The 15,824-nt window shown below is 41.1% G+C and overlaps 1 protein-coding gene across 3 annotated transcripts in view; it reads left to right on the top strand.

Annotated features, from left to right (window-relative positions):
* The window catches only part of CREB5 (cAMP responsive element binding protein 5), a 427,781-nt gene extending 412,808 nt beyond the window's left edge, over positions 1 to 14,973 (top strand). For all 3 annotated transcript variants that reach the window (XM_019508640.1, XM_019508641.1, XM_019508642.1), the window contains 4 exons: positions 766 to 1,089; positions 5,911 to 6,138; positions 9,557 to 9,665; positions 14,152 to 14,973. In XM_019508640.1, the coding sequence (XP_019364185.1) occupies positions 766 to 1,089; positions 5,911 to 6,138; positions 9,557 to 9,665; positions 14,152 to 14,315 (825 nt within the window). In that variant the 3' untranslated portion in view covers positions 14,316 to 14,973. The remainder of the gene's footprint in view (positions 1 to 765; positions 1,090 to 5,910; positions 6,139 to 9,556; positions 9,666 to 14,151) is intronic.
* The last annotated feature ends 851 nt before the right edge of the window (positions 14,974 to 15,824 follow it).

Raw genomic sequence — 15,824 nt, forward strand, 5'->3', positions numbered from 1 at the left:
TGAACGTGGGAGAATTTCACTGATTTTAAGAGGATTCATAGTTAGAATTGAGTTAGGACTACAAAATCAACACCAGTATTAGTCAAAGCCAGGAGGACATCATATAAACCAAATTTAGCATGCAGTAATTTGCAACAGCAGACAACAGTGTTTCCCAGCACAGACAGAAAACCATGCAAGACTACGCTAAGTATTTATATATTACTGGTGAGGAGAAAGACTTGTTGCTCATGTACTAAAATGCTGAAAAAGTTATTTGTATTCCTGAGTTCTGAAATGTATAAAACATATGTCAATGTTCTGATACAATAAAAATGTCTAGTAATACAGGATAATACCTAAATGTAAGTTAATGTTTGTTCTGCTCTTACCATTTTACCAAACATACTTTTTTTTAAAGTAAGAATGCATGAAACTATAAATTTAATCAGCTGATTAAGAATGAAAAGATAAGAACCAATTCTTTTTCCACAATAACACAGTAGCACAATCTACAATGCGGAAACTTGTAGGCATTAAATTGTGATCCAGATGTTTTGGGGTAAATATATATATCTGATATTGACCAGAAAACTAGATTACAGCCTAACAATAAAGGTGTAAAGTACCTAACTTTTGTTGATAAAGTCAACATGAACAGCAACGTTAGAATAGGTGTTTCTGGTGCCAATATAGTTTCTAAAACATTTGAAAATATGAAATGGCATACTCTGAATGCTCAGTATCTTGATTATTGTTTTAATATTCTCTCTCCTTCTGTTCCAGAGATTGAAAGCAGCACTGACTCATCATCCTGCAGCCATGTCAAATGGAAATATGAACACCATGGGCCACATGATGGAAATGATGAGCTCTCGACAGGACCAGACACCACACCATCATATGCACTCACATCCACATCAGCACCAGACACTGCCATCTCATCACCCATACCCTCATCAGCACCAGCATCCAGCACACCATCCTCATCCTCAGCCCCATCACCAGCAGAACCACCCACATCATCACTCCCACTCGCACCTTCATGCACACCCGGCACATCACCAGACTTCGCCACACCCGCCGTTACATTCGAGCGGACAAGCACAGGTAGAACTGTTCACAGAATTGTCCTCTGTTCCAGAGGAAGTTTAAAAATGGATGTCTGTTGCTTTCATATGCACATGGTCTCCAAAATGAATCTTCTGCTGCTAATAATAAGTTTACTCTGCTGTTGGCTGTGAAGTTGCAAACTCTTATTCAAAACACGCCAATTTACTCAGAAACAAGAAACTTTATTTCGAACCTCTGTCATGCTAGTAGGCAGCCCTAAGATCTGTTTAAGCTGAGATATCTACAAATTGCCAAGTGTCATTGATATTCTTGCTATCTGATGGAGTTTGGCACACTGGGTACTGTTGTCTAACAGGTTGAGGTCAAGGTTTTAAATTCTTAGAAATTCAGTCCTCAGAGATGGTGACATAACTACCAAAGATGTAAATGACATTGCACATGCATATTTGAGGGAACACCTGTCCCTTGGATATATGTTATTTTTATATAGTATAACAACCTTTGCTCACAATATCAGAAAGCACTTTACAATGAGAGTCAGTTATAAGATGACATAGAAAAATAAGTATTTAAATAGAAATGTCTTTAAATTAAATCTTCAGATCTATAGATACCTTTACTTTGATTCTGGATCCATTTTTTTTAGCTTGCACTCATTTCTATCTGAGAAACCAAACCAAAATGAATTAAGAGCTGAATGAAGTAGAACTTGGATGAAGTTCAAATAGAAATCTATACCTCAGAAAGGCAATATGTTACATATATAATTTTAAGGCAAAAATGAAAGATATTAAAGCTTTGAAGGAGAGAATAATTCTGGACCTTGTAGATGGAATACTTCTGGTGATGGAGTGACTTTCAGCTGTGCAAAGTTACCTAACTGAGATAGGGATTAACTGAAGGAGCAGGTGAAATTTAGTAGGTGAATGTTATAGCATGGAGAGAGGAGGTGGCCTGTCCATGAAGTGAAATTTAAACCTGAAAGGTAATGTTGAATTTAATTCAGGTGTTGGCAAGCCAGTGAAGATAAAGAAAGATGAAAGGTCTGTGTTTTTAGACAGAAAGATGTCTGGCTTCAGCCGGCTGGATCATTTGCTATTTAAAGAACAGGGATCTAGGAAAGCTGTTAGCTGAAAACTGTAGTAGTGAATTCATGAACAAGAATTTCAATAGAATCTACATGAATTCTGGTTGTTTTAAAGTGGTGATAAAATTCTATACCATGGAAAAGTATAGATGAAAGAGAAAAGTATATTAATCATGACTTCTGAATGTGAGGCCTTGGGAGCAAAGTTCAGAACTGTGTTGAGGAGGGTAATAGTGAAATCACATATAGCACATAGGGGATGTCTTACGTCTAATGGGGAGTTGGATTCGTGAAGATTTTTGATGCTTACAAGTTCCTCAAGGCAAGCTATTGGAAAACAATGGAGATATGAAAAATGAGAAGATATGGTTGATATTCCAGTATCCCACAACATTGACTATTCACTGCCTTGTTTTCCTATTGCTCTTACTGCAGCTACATAGGATTTCCCTATAATGTCAATTTTAGAGGCGGCAGCTAAATAAGAAAACCTTGGTGTTGATCACCATAGAGAAAGCTATTAATAAATTAAATAGTCTCATTGATTTAATGGGAACAGGATGAAGTTCCAGTTTGAGCTACCATTGTATTAATTGCCTACCAAAAAGGAAAGTAGTACACCTGTGCTAAGACATGCCAGTCTAATGAGCTAATTAGCATGCCACCTGGTACAGGATTTTGTGACTGGTAGTAAGGGCACCCTGCCCCTGATAAGTGCTCAGGACATGTAGTAGCTGCATCTTATACCCCTCTGAATGCTTGCAACCCCCTCTGGACTTCGGTCCAAAAGGAGTGTGAAGAGTTTGGAACTGAATGCAATATTAATATTGGCCACCAACACACCATCCTCATCCATCAGCTGGGACAGGCGAGGCCTTGTAATCAGGCCTAATTGTTACAAGGAGGTTGAGAACTACTGGTGGAAGGCTAAGTAGTATTCTAGGATCCATAAGTCAGCTGCTTGCCTAGACCACAAAACAGTTTTACCCTCTCCTGGGACACAAGAGCTATAACCCTTTCTAAAAGGGTGCATTAACAGGAATAAAAGGAGGGTTTAGCGAGTAATAAACACAAGGTTATTACTTTCTAAGACCATCCATAATCCCCCTGATATTGGCCTCTCTGGGGGTCAGATTGCTTCAACAGACATTAATTTTATGGTGCATTTTACTAATTATTAACTTCCTCATTCCACTGAGCCGGATACCTCAGTTCCAAGCTGCCTGTCAAACAAAGGCATGAGCTGAATTGTTGTGTGTGCTGCATGCCCTTTGCCATAACTTTCATTATTCTACACCATACCCTTGTGTAATGTCAGAATTAATTTCATGCTTTTCAACAGCCAGTTTGAGACACACATGAGCCTAATGAATTATGTTTTGCTAAAACGAATGAATGACTACTAATACTGTGTTAAGTTACAAAGAATAAAAGAAAGTATTGGATCAAGGATCAAGGTAAAAATGGTTGTTTAATGTGTCCCTTTATTAGTGATAAATGTTTTGCTTTATGGTGGCTGGTTTGCCTCAAACATTACAGAAAATTACTCTAGTATTGTTATGTTTGTTGCATCAAAATTTCTTCCTATCAAACTTGCTGCTGTGACAGCTTAGGCACAGTCAGATCATTTGTATTTTGTTATAGTATATTACCTGTTCTGTGTTATTATGAATACCTGATAAGCAACCCTTAACAATGTATTAATCACTTTTTTTTTTAGTAGCACATGCAATCACATGGGGTGGAAGGCTTTGAGGGGGGAAGCCCTGCTGAAGAATAATGCTTAAACTATTATCAAGATAAGGCCTAATAGACTTCAGGGTCAAAATATATCTAGGATAATTCAATTAACTATCCCACATGATACCAAGAATGGTGCAGCTTTTCCAATTCATATCTACCAAAGATGGAAGGGCAGTGTTTTGTAAGTTTGCCTCAGTTACCCAACTACAGATTTCTTCAACTGAAAACTAAATGAGCCACTATTTATTCAGGATAGGGGATGCTAGGAAAAAAGTTTTTATATAGCAGCCCTGTATGTCAGTATTACAGACATGACTGGCAGAGCTGAAAAACAGAAAAGCTTTTCATGCTGGATGAAAAAGGAGAGAGAAATGGACTAAGGAAAGCTTTGGTGTCCAGAAAAATAAATAACAGTCCTTTGAAGTCTCAAAAGGTGTTGTATGTGAAAAAATGAAAGGCCTTTGATGTTATGTTGACATTAAGAGAGATCTCTGAGACCTCTGTATTCAGACATGTTGCTAAAGAGGCAGCATGAACAGCCCCAGTAGATGTGAAGCAGCTGCCATTGCTGAACAGTAAGCGCCTTCAGGGAGTAAGAGAGCACTTGGTGCTAAGGGCAGACCCACAGTCCTCCTCCCGAACGCCACTGAGTGCAATCACTCCATCTACATGAGCAAGCTCCACCAATGTGAAGAACAATATAAACTGTAGTGTAGATGGGGTTAGGGAATTTTTACTAGCGTGTTTGAATTAATTGTCTAAAAATTCAGTTTCTAATGGGCATCCTTCAAATAGTAAGTTCTGGCTTATTAAAAAATAACCATCTTTAAAGGAAGTTTTCACTGGTTTTATTTCTCATCTATATCTGTTTCCAGGGTTTTTGAACAAGGGTGAAACTGATTCTGATTGTATGAGGTGTGGGGAAGAAGTGAACTTGACTATATGAATTAAGTGCTCTGAAGTGCACAGATTAACCAAAGTAAATAAAAAATAGAGAAAAAAAATCATATTTTTTTTCACTATTATCAAGTGTATTGCTATTTAGCATGAAGCCTTCAGATAGAAAATTTATTTTGCAGGGTTGGACACCAAGGCTTATGATTTTGATAATTCAGGTTTCCAGCAAGTTCTAAATTTCCGATTCAAACAGTAGCATGATTAATGCTGGGATTTTTCAAAGATGATTAATGACATGGCTGCACAGTAAACTCGCCATGCTGTGCAGTGGCACCTTCCGACATGCTGTATTGCTCCATGTGGGCTGCCTCCTAAATTGCAAGAGATCACATCCACGTGACACTGCAGGCAAGTTAATTAGCATGGAGGTGGGGACTGGGCTAATCACTGCTGAGTGACAGTGTCAAGCTGAAGCACTGCACAGAAGCAGCTCTACTGGTTTCAGTATTGGAGACAGCCTGCTTGAAACTACATAGCATGGGTGAGAGTACTGCTACTGCACACACTAGGTTTACCATGGAGACATGACCATACACCAGTATACTGATGGGAAAACAGGTACTACATACAGCATCTCCAAAGAGGTGTTCACCACCAAAACATGCACTATGGTATATGTGAAATAGAAGTGACCTAAAAGTATGACCATAATTAAAAACTTCCAAGGCCCTTGCAGTCTTCTCCTTTGATTAATTAAAAAACTTGCTATGAGAAAACTAACCTCCCATGTTGAATCAGGCACTTTATAAGGATACATTTTTAATAGCTAAGGAAGGAAAAAATGTAATTTTCCCTGCTGCAGTTCAGAAAACCATTCCAAAAATCCTCTCCTTGACTAGGTTGGGCATTTGTCATAGGCTAATTTAAGTGGCATCTGGTGGAATCTTTCACTCTGTGCCATCTTTATATCTTGCCAGAACATCTGCAAACTTAGGCCAAACATTGGTGATAATTTTTGTTTAATGGTTCCTCCTTCCCCCCCCGCCTTTTTTTTCTTTTGAAGCACTTGATATTGGCTAGAGCTCACCTACCCACCCTCTTTGCTAAACTTTGTTTTATTTCATCATAAGGTTTCACCAGCGGCACAGCAGATGCAGCCCACTCAGACAATACAGCCGCCTCAGCCCACTGGAGGGCGTCGGAGGAGGGTGGTGGATGAAGACCCAGATGAGAGGAGGCGAAAATTTCTGGAAAGGAACCGAGCAGCTGCTACACGCTGCAGACAGAAGAGGAAGGTCTGGGTGATGTCACTGGAAAAGAAAGCAGAAGAACTCACCCAGACAAACATGCAGCTTCAGGTGCGAGCTACTGTCTGCATCCTCATGACACAGAGGCCCTGTTTACATTGAAAGGCTTTTGCTGTACCACTGGTTCTTGTTAACATAAGTATTACCACTGCACGTTAGATGAATAGTGAAAATATAGACATAATCAATGTGTGTTAATCAAGATATATGCTTAAATAAATAAATATATAAAAATTTTAATGCAGTAGAATCAGCCAGGAAAAATGATCTCGAGATTTAGAAGCTTTACTAGGCTGAGTGACGTATTTAAAAAAAAAAAAAGTGACAAGGGGAAAAAACCCCCAAACAGTTGGTAACTCAGCTATAAAAGACTACTTCTGTAAGAAAAAAAAGAACACTGCTACATTTTAATCCAAAGCCAGCCAGATGCAGTTCTAATGAGAATCGCCTGTTGGTAAGGGAACAAAATGGATGGAAATCATCTGAAAACAGTAAATAGTAAAGGTCCTAGCATGTTCTCAAGTTCAGTAAATGTAGGTTGCCAGGACTCACTAGTCCATAATTATTTACATAATCATTTATTTCTTAAATGCATCAGCATGGCTTACCTTGAGCAGAATAGATCCACGTGGAGCTTTGCACATTGAGTCTTGTAACATCTCTGCTGTCATGGTGGCATATTCTAGATGGCAGCAGCTGGGCTTGTCTACACATGCATTTGATTCTGGATCAGTTTACTCATGAGTAAACTACTTGCTAGTAAACGCTCCTGGGCAGGCATCTACTCATGCAGAGAAGCGGGGTCAGATATGCTGCTAATGGCAGCAAACTGTTTCTGCTTCCTGGGCTCCTGCAATGGGCTCCTGCCACCATCAGGGAGAGCTCTAGGCTCTCCCTAGGTACTAGCTCAAAGGCTGGCAGGGAGCACCAGGTCAGGAGACAGGAATCTTCTGGTCAGGGCTGAGACATTACACCCTGCCCCCAGGGGCTGCCTGCTGCCAGGGAGAAGAGGGGACAATGTTCCCCTGACCTGGCAGCAGGGAGCTCCTGGCTCTGGCTCCCCAGTCAGGGGCAGGAGAGGAGCAGGTCCCAGCCCTTTGCCCTGATCTGCCAGTGGGGCAGCTAGCAGCTAGCTGTGGGGAACAGGCTAGGGAGCTTGTTCCCTGCCCAGCTCCATAAGCATAAGCTCATGCGCCCTTATGCGCACATAAGCATGGAGCTGGGCAGGGAACAGGTCCCCAGCCCCCGTCAGCAGGGAGCTCCCACCACCAGCTCCATGGTTGAGATCCTTATCTCCCAGAGCCAGCTCAGCAGTCATGGGGCCAGCACTGGGAGATAAAGATCTCCCAGTCCCCATTCCCCAATCATGATTTCAGAATGGGAGGCTTGGAGCTCCCTGCTGCCAGGGCAGTGGACATAATCCCCACCCAGACTCCGGTGGCGGAGTCCACCCCACAGCACGAGCACTACTATACCATCACTAATCAAAAGTAAATTTGCTACTTGCATTTGCAGGTAGCAAATTTACTCGTGATTAGCAAGGTTTACTCTGTAGTAAGGAGATCCACATGTTGACTGCACAGGAAACTACACTACTTTTGTAGTTAAGCATCTCATCTTCATGTGCCTGCCATGTACAGTATTGGGCCACCATTTGGTCTAAGGGCCATGTTTTAGCTTGCCCTGTCTATACTGAGAACAATACTTTCTTTGATTTAAAACACTGAAGGAAGATGCTCATGTGGTCACAACACAGCTCTCTGCACTTACTTGTTTGCCTACAGATGGCAAGTTTCAGTCAGTGAATAGAAAATAATTTTAAAAAATCCCACATCATATACCTGTGTGTTAATGTAAAGTATGTGTATGACAGATGTCTGACTTTCAGATTTTATTCAGTTAGCGAGTTCTGAATGTACTGAGTTTTATCAGCTTGTTTCAAGATGTGCTGCAAGGCTCCTAGGCTGACTGCATCTCTCTATGGGGATGGTAATCTCATAACTGACTACCCCAGCTTTATGACACCTTGCACAAGCACAGCAACACAAAGAGACCATATTGCAACTGAGGACCAGGATTGTTGTCTTGCTGCACTTACTGGTTTTGAAAACTCAGTCACAGAATTTTGCAGTTTTATATTTAGTTTTTTATAAAATAATAACAACAAAAATAATAGTTGTTATTAATAGCAGTCTAGTTTTTCAGGAACACATTCAAATAAACTAAATACCTTTTTCTCCCTGATTAATAGTGCAATATCTTCATCTGTGTGAGACAGAGAAAGAAAACTGAATAAATCCATAGAAATTGCCTTGCCTTTTGAGTGGCCTCACAACTGAGCTGTATATTCACCAGCTAATAGGGACATATCTCAATAGAAGTTTCTGGAGATAATATTGCCGATCATTAAACAACAACCCTTCCCCTCTTTTTGTTGTTTTTTTAAGTGCTAAAGCAGGCAGTCCCACAGGTTTTTAAATTAGCAGACACAACCTCAGTCAAAGTTGGGTTTGGAACAGGCTGGGGGGAAGGGGAGAGGAAGCAGTTCCTGGACAAACCCAGGGTCTGTTGGTTTCAAGATGAACCAATCTTTATGCTCATTCAAGAGAAATGAGGTTTCGCTGATTGCAAATTTTAATAATTTGGTGACAAATTAGTCCTTTTTATACAAAAGAACATGTTATATATTATGCTAAATTACACTATATCACTTGTGAATTAAATATACCTGTTGAAAACCCATTGAAACATATTTACAATATACTACTGTAATGTCGGTGGATGCTGATCCCTCTAGGGCTAAGAACAAGTAAATGCAATGAATTATGAGTGAATCAGCCAAAACCAGTTTAAAAGGTATGGAAGATACAAGCCAAAATAGTGATTTCTCTAAGTAAACTCCCCTACATGATGTATGAGTCATTTCTCTCTCTGATATAACTTACGATGCTAGGAGTCTATATTTGTGAGCTAAATCAGAGTAGGTTACTTTTTAAAAAGTAAAATGACAAATTCATGATTTTTATTTTAAAAAATGGTATATCATAAGTATCTGGCCCCAGCATTTTATAATTTAAATGTCATTTCTTAATGTTTTAGTTTTTCTTTTTAATGTTTTCCATTATAAAAAGCAAATGGACCTGTCTGAGATGCACAATATTGCATATAGGATATACTGTATATTCAGAAACAACAATAGCACTAAACATACTAATGTGACAAAACAATAAATGGAAACGAATCATAATCTACTACATTTTGAGAGCTGAGGTTAATAGAAGTATTCCAGATTTGCACTGATGTAACAGAAAAGATTTCTCCCAATATCTGTGATGGAAAAAAAAATCTTATGCAACCCCATTGCTGTAGTTACCTTGACAAGAGCACAAACATGAGAAGTCTTGCTGATTTGTTAACTTGTTTCTTCCAGCTTTTAAGTTAAAAGTCTCTCTCTCTCTCTCTTCTCTAGAATGAGGTTTCCATGTTGAAAAATGAGGTAGCACAGCTGAAACAGTTATTGTTAACACATAAAGACTGTCCAATAACAGCTATGCAAAAAGAGTCACAAGGATATCTAAGTAAGTAACTGGTGTGTTTTGTGTTTATCTATAGTTATTCACAAGAACCCCAAACAAAGGTGCCAGTTCTTCCCTCTACATTTGCTTGTTATTTAGTACTTTCATTTGAACCAATCTTTCTGAACATCAGAGTATTAAGGGTTGAAATAAAATATCTAGAGATAAGTACATAAATTAAAACGAGCAATTTTAAAACTGATATACCCTCCCAATTCTGCAGCTGACTTTTTCATGGACAGGAGACTTCTGGGTTGCTCACTTGCAGACTGGGGCCATATGTTTTAACTAATTATGATATCTCTCTTTGTAAAATATGCCACTTATTATTTATTTATCAAGCTCCAACCAAAAATAGTATTTTATGCTTCAAATAAATAAATAATGTTTCTGCCTCCCCCCCCTTTTATTTATTTCTTTATTTATTGAACTCAAAGCTCCAATTCTACAACTATACTACTGGGCACAATGCTGCTGATGCATTAAAATACCTCAGGGCTGTTCCTTGACTGGGTGCACTGGTAAGTGAAGTAATGGTGGACTCCAAAGGGAATAGACAAACATATCTGTAAATCACTTTAAAAGGGGAGGGAGAGTTACCATTCAGAAGTACGCATCAGATGTTATGATGTGTGTGCATGATTCTGTAAAAATACAAACAAGCTAAATGGCTCTTTGACCCTGAGTGAAGCAAGGTTAAAGTTTGGACACTTTTGCTTTGTTTGTATGGGTTCAGAACCATTGAGCTACAACATTTACAGCCTAAGGGTTCAGACAGAAGAGCAGCTCCTAACTGTAATGCAGAATGATTTCTGCATAACATTCTGAGTTACACTGTTACCCCAGACCAAACAGAAGTTCACTGTTGGTTCCAGGGGGAAGGGGAATCTAGCTGCAGGCTGGGAGCTGCAGCCAGGTGCCCGTAGCAATGGCCAGGGCTCTCCGCCAGTGCTTGCTGTTTCAGAATGGGAGGGGAGAAAGGCAGCAGAGGGAGCCTCTGCTCCCTTTACCCCATCTTATTCTGAAAACAGTGACAGGCTGAGAGCTCTGCAGACACAGATTACGGAAGACCCTACATTTTGAAAGGGATATGTGGGGTAGCTGTGTTGGTCTGACACAAAAAGAAATGTACAAATCTATAACTCTTGGTTCTAAAATGCTACCTTTTATTAGACCAACTGAGAAATTGCAAAAAAAAATGCAATTCTGGGCTCATGCGCCCTTCATCAAAGCCTGATCCCTGAGCCTGACGAAAGGTGCATGAACCTGACAGCTTGCAGAAAACAATGTTTTTATTTTGCAAGTGTCTCAGTTGGTGTAATAAAAGGTACCATTTTGGAACCAAGAGTTCTGGATTTTTGCACTACATTTTGAAACATCTTTATCTGATACCTCATGCAATGAGGGGTCAGATTTTCATCTGACTGGCCATTTTTAAGCAGTTTGTAGCCATGCACTTGTGTTTGGTCACAGCTATAAACTGCTTTTTGTGGCCAGATTGGGCAAAAATTGTCACTTCTGACTAAGAGCATAAATCAGTATCCTTTGATAATCGCTAGTGTTGTTACCCCTGTTTACTGCCCTAACCAATTCTAATCATGGACTGAAAAATAAAAGGAAACTATCATTCCCTGAGATTGGTGTAGCTGAGTTCTACAACTCTCTCTCTCTCTTGAATGTTCCTCTCTCATTTAAAAAACAAAACACTAACAGAGAGACTGATGACAGACAGAGAAAACAATCCAAACTTGCCTTATAAGTGTGGTAAGTGAAGGGCAGATTCCCTATTCAGCATAGCAAAAGGAGACTCTTGGCTCCCCAGTTCCCTGTCTGGATCTAGAGCAGGCTAGAGCAGCCCCGGGGCTGTTCTAATATTTGCCAGATGGCAACATTTGCTTAAAGTAAAAAATGAGCTAGAATGCAATGTGCCAGCCACACCTCCAACACAAACACACGTTCTTCCTGCATTGGAGTCTTCAGGGAGAGTTATATAGGAGCCAGCTGCATGCCCTCTAGGGGTTTCTTACATAAACATGGGAAATAGAGCCAGTTTCCATCCTCTCTTCACCACAGTGTATCTGGCCTTTTCATGCCAGTCAAAGAAAAATAGAATTTCATTATATTTAGTACTATAATTTGCTTAAACGACCTCTTCTATATGGTGGCACACTGCACTGTAATGCAGCCAATAAAGCATTTCAGTAACCCAGTGTTATGAACTATTGTGTCACAAATCTTATAATATTTGGCCTTTAAGGCTAAGTACAGACAGTCAGAAAGCCTGAGGCTGAAACGATTCAATCTTGAAAGCCTCCTTAGTCTAAGCTGCATGGGTTGAACTAATAACCAACTGAACTGACATTCAGTTTTCAATTGGGAAAGGCAGGGAGAGGTCTGCACTGACCAAGGTCAGTAGGTGGGGGCACTAGAATGCATCTCCCAGCCTGCTGGCCATTGCCAGCCCAGCCAGGTGTCCCCAAACCCTTGCTGTCCCCCCACAGAGGGCTAAGGAGCCCCCTGTCCAGATGCTGGCCTGACTTTGGGGAGCCTGTTCAGGTGGTTTCCCCCAGCCTGGGTTCCCCAGCCCAAGTAGCCCTGGGGAGCTGAGGGGAATGCTCTCTCCCCGTTCCCAGATGCAGATTGCTTCAGAGGGAGGGAGAGGAAGTCCTCCAGGCTAGGTGCCTGCCTGTGCAGCCCAGCATGGGGGCACCAAGGAGCCCTACCTTAGGAGGCTTTTCCCCACCCCAGCCCAGGGTCCCCCAACCCAGGGCAGCCCCAGGGAACTGAGGGGGATTCTTCTCTACCCCAACTGCTTGTCTTAGTTGCTGGAGTCTCAGGGATAGCCCAGGGAGTGAAGGAAAATTCCTCTGCTCCCCTGCATTAGTTTTGTCTCAGACTCGCAGCACCTAAGGAAAAACTAGCTGGGGAGGAGCAGGAGAATTTCCCTCTGCTCCTTGAAGTTGCGTGAGACTCACAGGGGCTGAGGCAAGCAGCTCTGCCCTTCCAGAGGAGTAGAATTCCCCTCAGCTCCCTGGGGCTGCCTGGGGCTGGGGGACCCTGGGCTGGGGTGGGTGGAAGCCTCCCAAGGTGGGGCTCCCTGGTGCCCCCACACTGGGCTAAATGGCAGGAACCCAGCCTGAAGGACTCCTTCTCCCTCTCTCCTGTGGCAGCTGCTGAAACAATCAGCAGCTCAGAAAGGGGGAGGAAGAAGAGGAGAGACCTGCCAGGGGATGAAAAGCCCTCATGACAGGGGCTTTCCCTCCCACTATGAGCTGTGTAGACCCTGGCTAGAGTGGTCTGGGGGTGGGGGCGGTTTATTCCCCTGCCCCCCATGCCTATGGACTGACAGGTGCAGACAGGAAGCAAGCTAAGGAGCAAAGGGGTAAGACAGTCTCTGCTCCACAGGAGCAGGCAGCATAGCTCAGGGCTGCAAAGCATCCTGGGATGCTGGGGGACTGTGAATTAACTTGAACCAGGAAGGAATCTGGGGCAGAAGTTCTATAAACTGGTTTGACCTAAATTATCTAAGTCTGATACTGTATCCAACCAGGTTTAACTTAAACTGGTTTTGGTCATTTTAAAAGTGGTTTATGTGCATTGAACTTCTGTTCAGTTACAGGTTTAAACCAGTTTCTGATCACTTAAACTGGTTTGTGTGTAACTTCAGCCCCTTGCCTAAGAGAAAATATTAGCTTCTGGAGTCATGTTATTATATGAGGACCTGATTTTAAAACATGCCAAGTTTCTAGCTCTCAATTTTGTGGGGAGAAAGTTGCAGGTGTGAACCTTAAACCTTAAAGGCTCAAAAATCAGAAGTCAAATAAAAAGCACTTGGGGGGCACGTCTACATGAGATGTTTACTACTCAGTAGATTAATTAGCTGCAAAGTAAATGTTTCAGTGTCTGCATGTGCTCCCCTACTATGCTGGTGTAAACCAATTTCCTCTATAGCAGGATAGTACTTGTAAATATTATCTTGCAGCAGCACACATGTAGACTCTGCCTCAGCTGGCTGGGGCACGAGGGTGCTTCAGTATGGGGGCTGCCTGCTGGCTATCCCTGCACTGAAGCAGTCTTATACCTTAACCAGCCCTTCCACAGCATGTTTAGCTGAGGTGACCAGCCCCAGGCTGGCAGGCTAGTCCCCCAGACCCTCTGCCATCCAGGGCTGCTCCAACCCGGCTCAATGTGCTGCACTCCTGGGCCCACATTCAAGTGGCAATAAACTCCAGAATGTATTACTCCAGAGTTTATTGCTCCCAGGCGCATGTTCAAACGATGCGCCCAGGTGTTTATTGCTCCAGAGTTTATTGCTTTGAATTAATTGCATGTGTAGACATGCCCTGTGTGCATAATTTTAAAGTCCAATGATCTCTGAATACATGGAGTCAATAGGCCTGCAGCCTTAGTGATAGGTCTTGTCTTTAATATTACTGTAATACAGCACAGACTCCTACAGACATAATGTGATTTGTGTTCTTTTTTTTAGGTCCTGAGAGTAGCCCTCCTGCAAGCCCAGTCCCAGCTTGCTCCCAACAGCAAGTCATCCAGCATAACACCATTACAACTTCCTCTTCTGTCAGCGATGTCGTAGGAAGCTCCACCCTTACTCAGCTTGCCAGTCACAGAACAGATATGAATCCAATTCTTTAAAACTGAATGGTCAAAACTGCTATGGGAGTGGTAGTCCTTTATGTGAAGGACGTTTTCAACATTAACTCAGCCCTGGAAGACTCCTCAATCCTTGAAAGACTATGGCTTTCATTTTTATAGTTATTAAAATGTCTTTTATACTTAGTTACAAAAAAGGGAGTTATGCAATTAATATGCTATCAGCTTGAGAAGTGCTTTGGTGCTTTCTCCAATTTTGGTACCAGTTGTTTATAAACTGAACTGTTTCTGTACATAGTCATGTTCCCTTCTTAACAGTCTAGCCTGAGGCCTCAGAAACATGGAGTTTTGTTAAATTGCAGCTTGTTAGCCAAAATGAGGCATACAAAGTATTAAAACAGAGTCAGACATTGGTAACTAGAAATATTAAGGCTATAAATATTTAGAGCATGCTCTGGTGACAGCATAATAAAAAATAAAGTTAGCTTTGTGATACCACCAGAACCTCATCAGGTATGCAGAACCTCTTTCAGAAATAAAAATGCTTATATCAATATATGGATCTCAGAACAAAATCACCCCAAATAATACACTCTCACGTTTGGCTTTCCACTTGCCCATGTCCTATTAATCTTTATTTTTCACATATCTTCCTTTCCCTTTCTTAATCCTCCAGCCCTTTCTTCTTCTTCAAGTTCCTCCTGTTTTTCTTCATTCTAAATCTCTCTCAATATTCTTCGCTGCTTTTTTTTTCTTTTAAGAATACTAATAAAGGGGGAAAAAACTTTAAACCCACCCACAAAAAACTGTTGGTATATCTGCTGCTCTCAATGCCTTCACTCACAGCTGGCTGAACTTTTGCTTTTTAAAAAATCAAAATGCAGGAGTTTAATGCTCCTGATTTAGTGTTTTTAATAAACAGCAAAAGTTAAAAGCAGTTTAGTCACAGGTGAAGCATGACTGAAAGACAGCTGTGTTGATGCTAGGAGCCTTGTAAGATTCTGTGGTAAATGTCCATGGCACAGGACAAGAATAGCAAAATCACACCTAAGAATTACATCAGTTTTTTTACACTGTCAATCATTAATGTAGAAAATCCTTGAAGTATACAGCAGTTCAGAAAGAGTCTAATCACTCAGTAGATGAATTGTTCCACCATCGAAAGCTAACAGCCTAAGATTTCACAGGCTATAAGTAAAATTAATCAGATTGAAAATTTTGACCAGTTGGAAAAATATTATTATTCATTACCAGGTAAAAGACGAATTCTTCACAGCCATTTTTTAAACATACATGGACAGGATCCTTAGCTGGTATATATTGGTGTAGCTCCATTGACTTTAACAGAACAATGCCAGTTTACCTAGCTGAGGATCTGTTCTGTGTGAACACCAAGAACATTTTTTAGCTACTATACGCTGCCAGACTGGTGTAAATTCTGCTATACACTGTGGGTGATATTCACTCCTCAAAAGATGGTCCTTGCACTCCGTCTTTTTCTTTTACTTTTTCTGAAGCCACAGACTTGTGCTGGCCCTCTCCAGGGCTGAC

Source organism: Gavialis gangeticus, unplaced genomic scaffold (genome assembly GCF_001723915.1).
Source record: "Gavialis gangeticus isolate Ggan-Ray unplaced genomic scaffold, GavGan_comp1, whole genome shotgun sequence".
Classification (NCBI taxonomy): domain Eukaryota; kingdom Metazoa; phylum Chordata; order Crocodylia; family Gavialidae; genus Gavialis; species Gavialis gangeticus.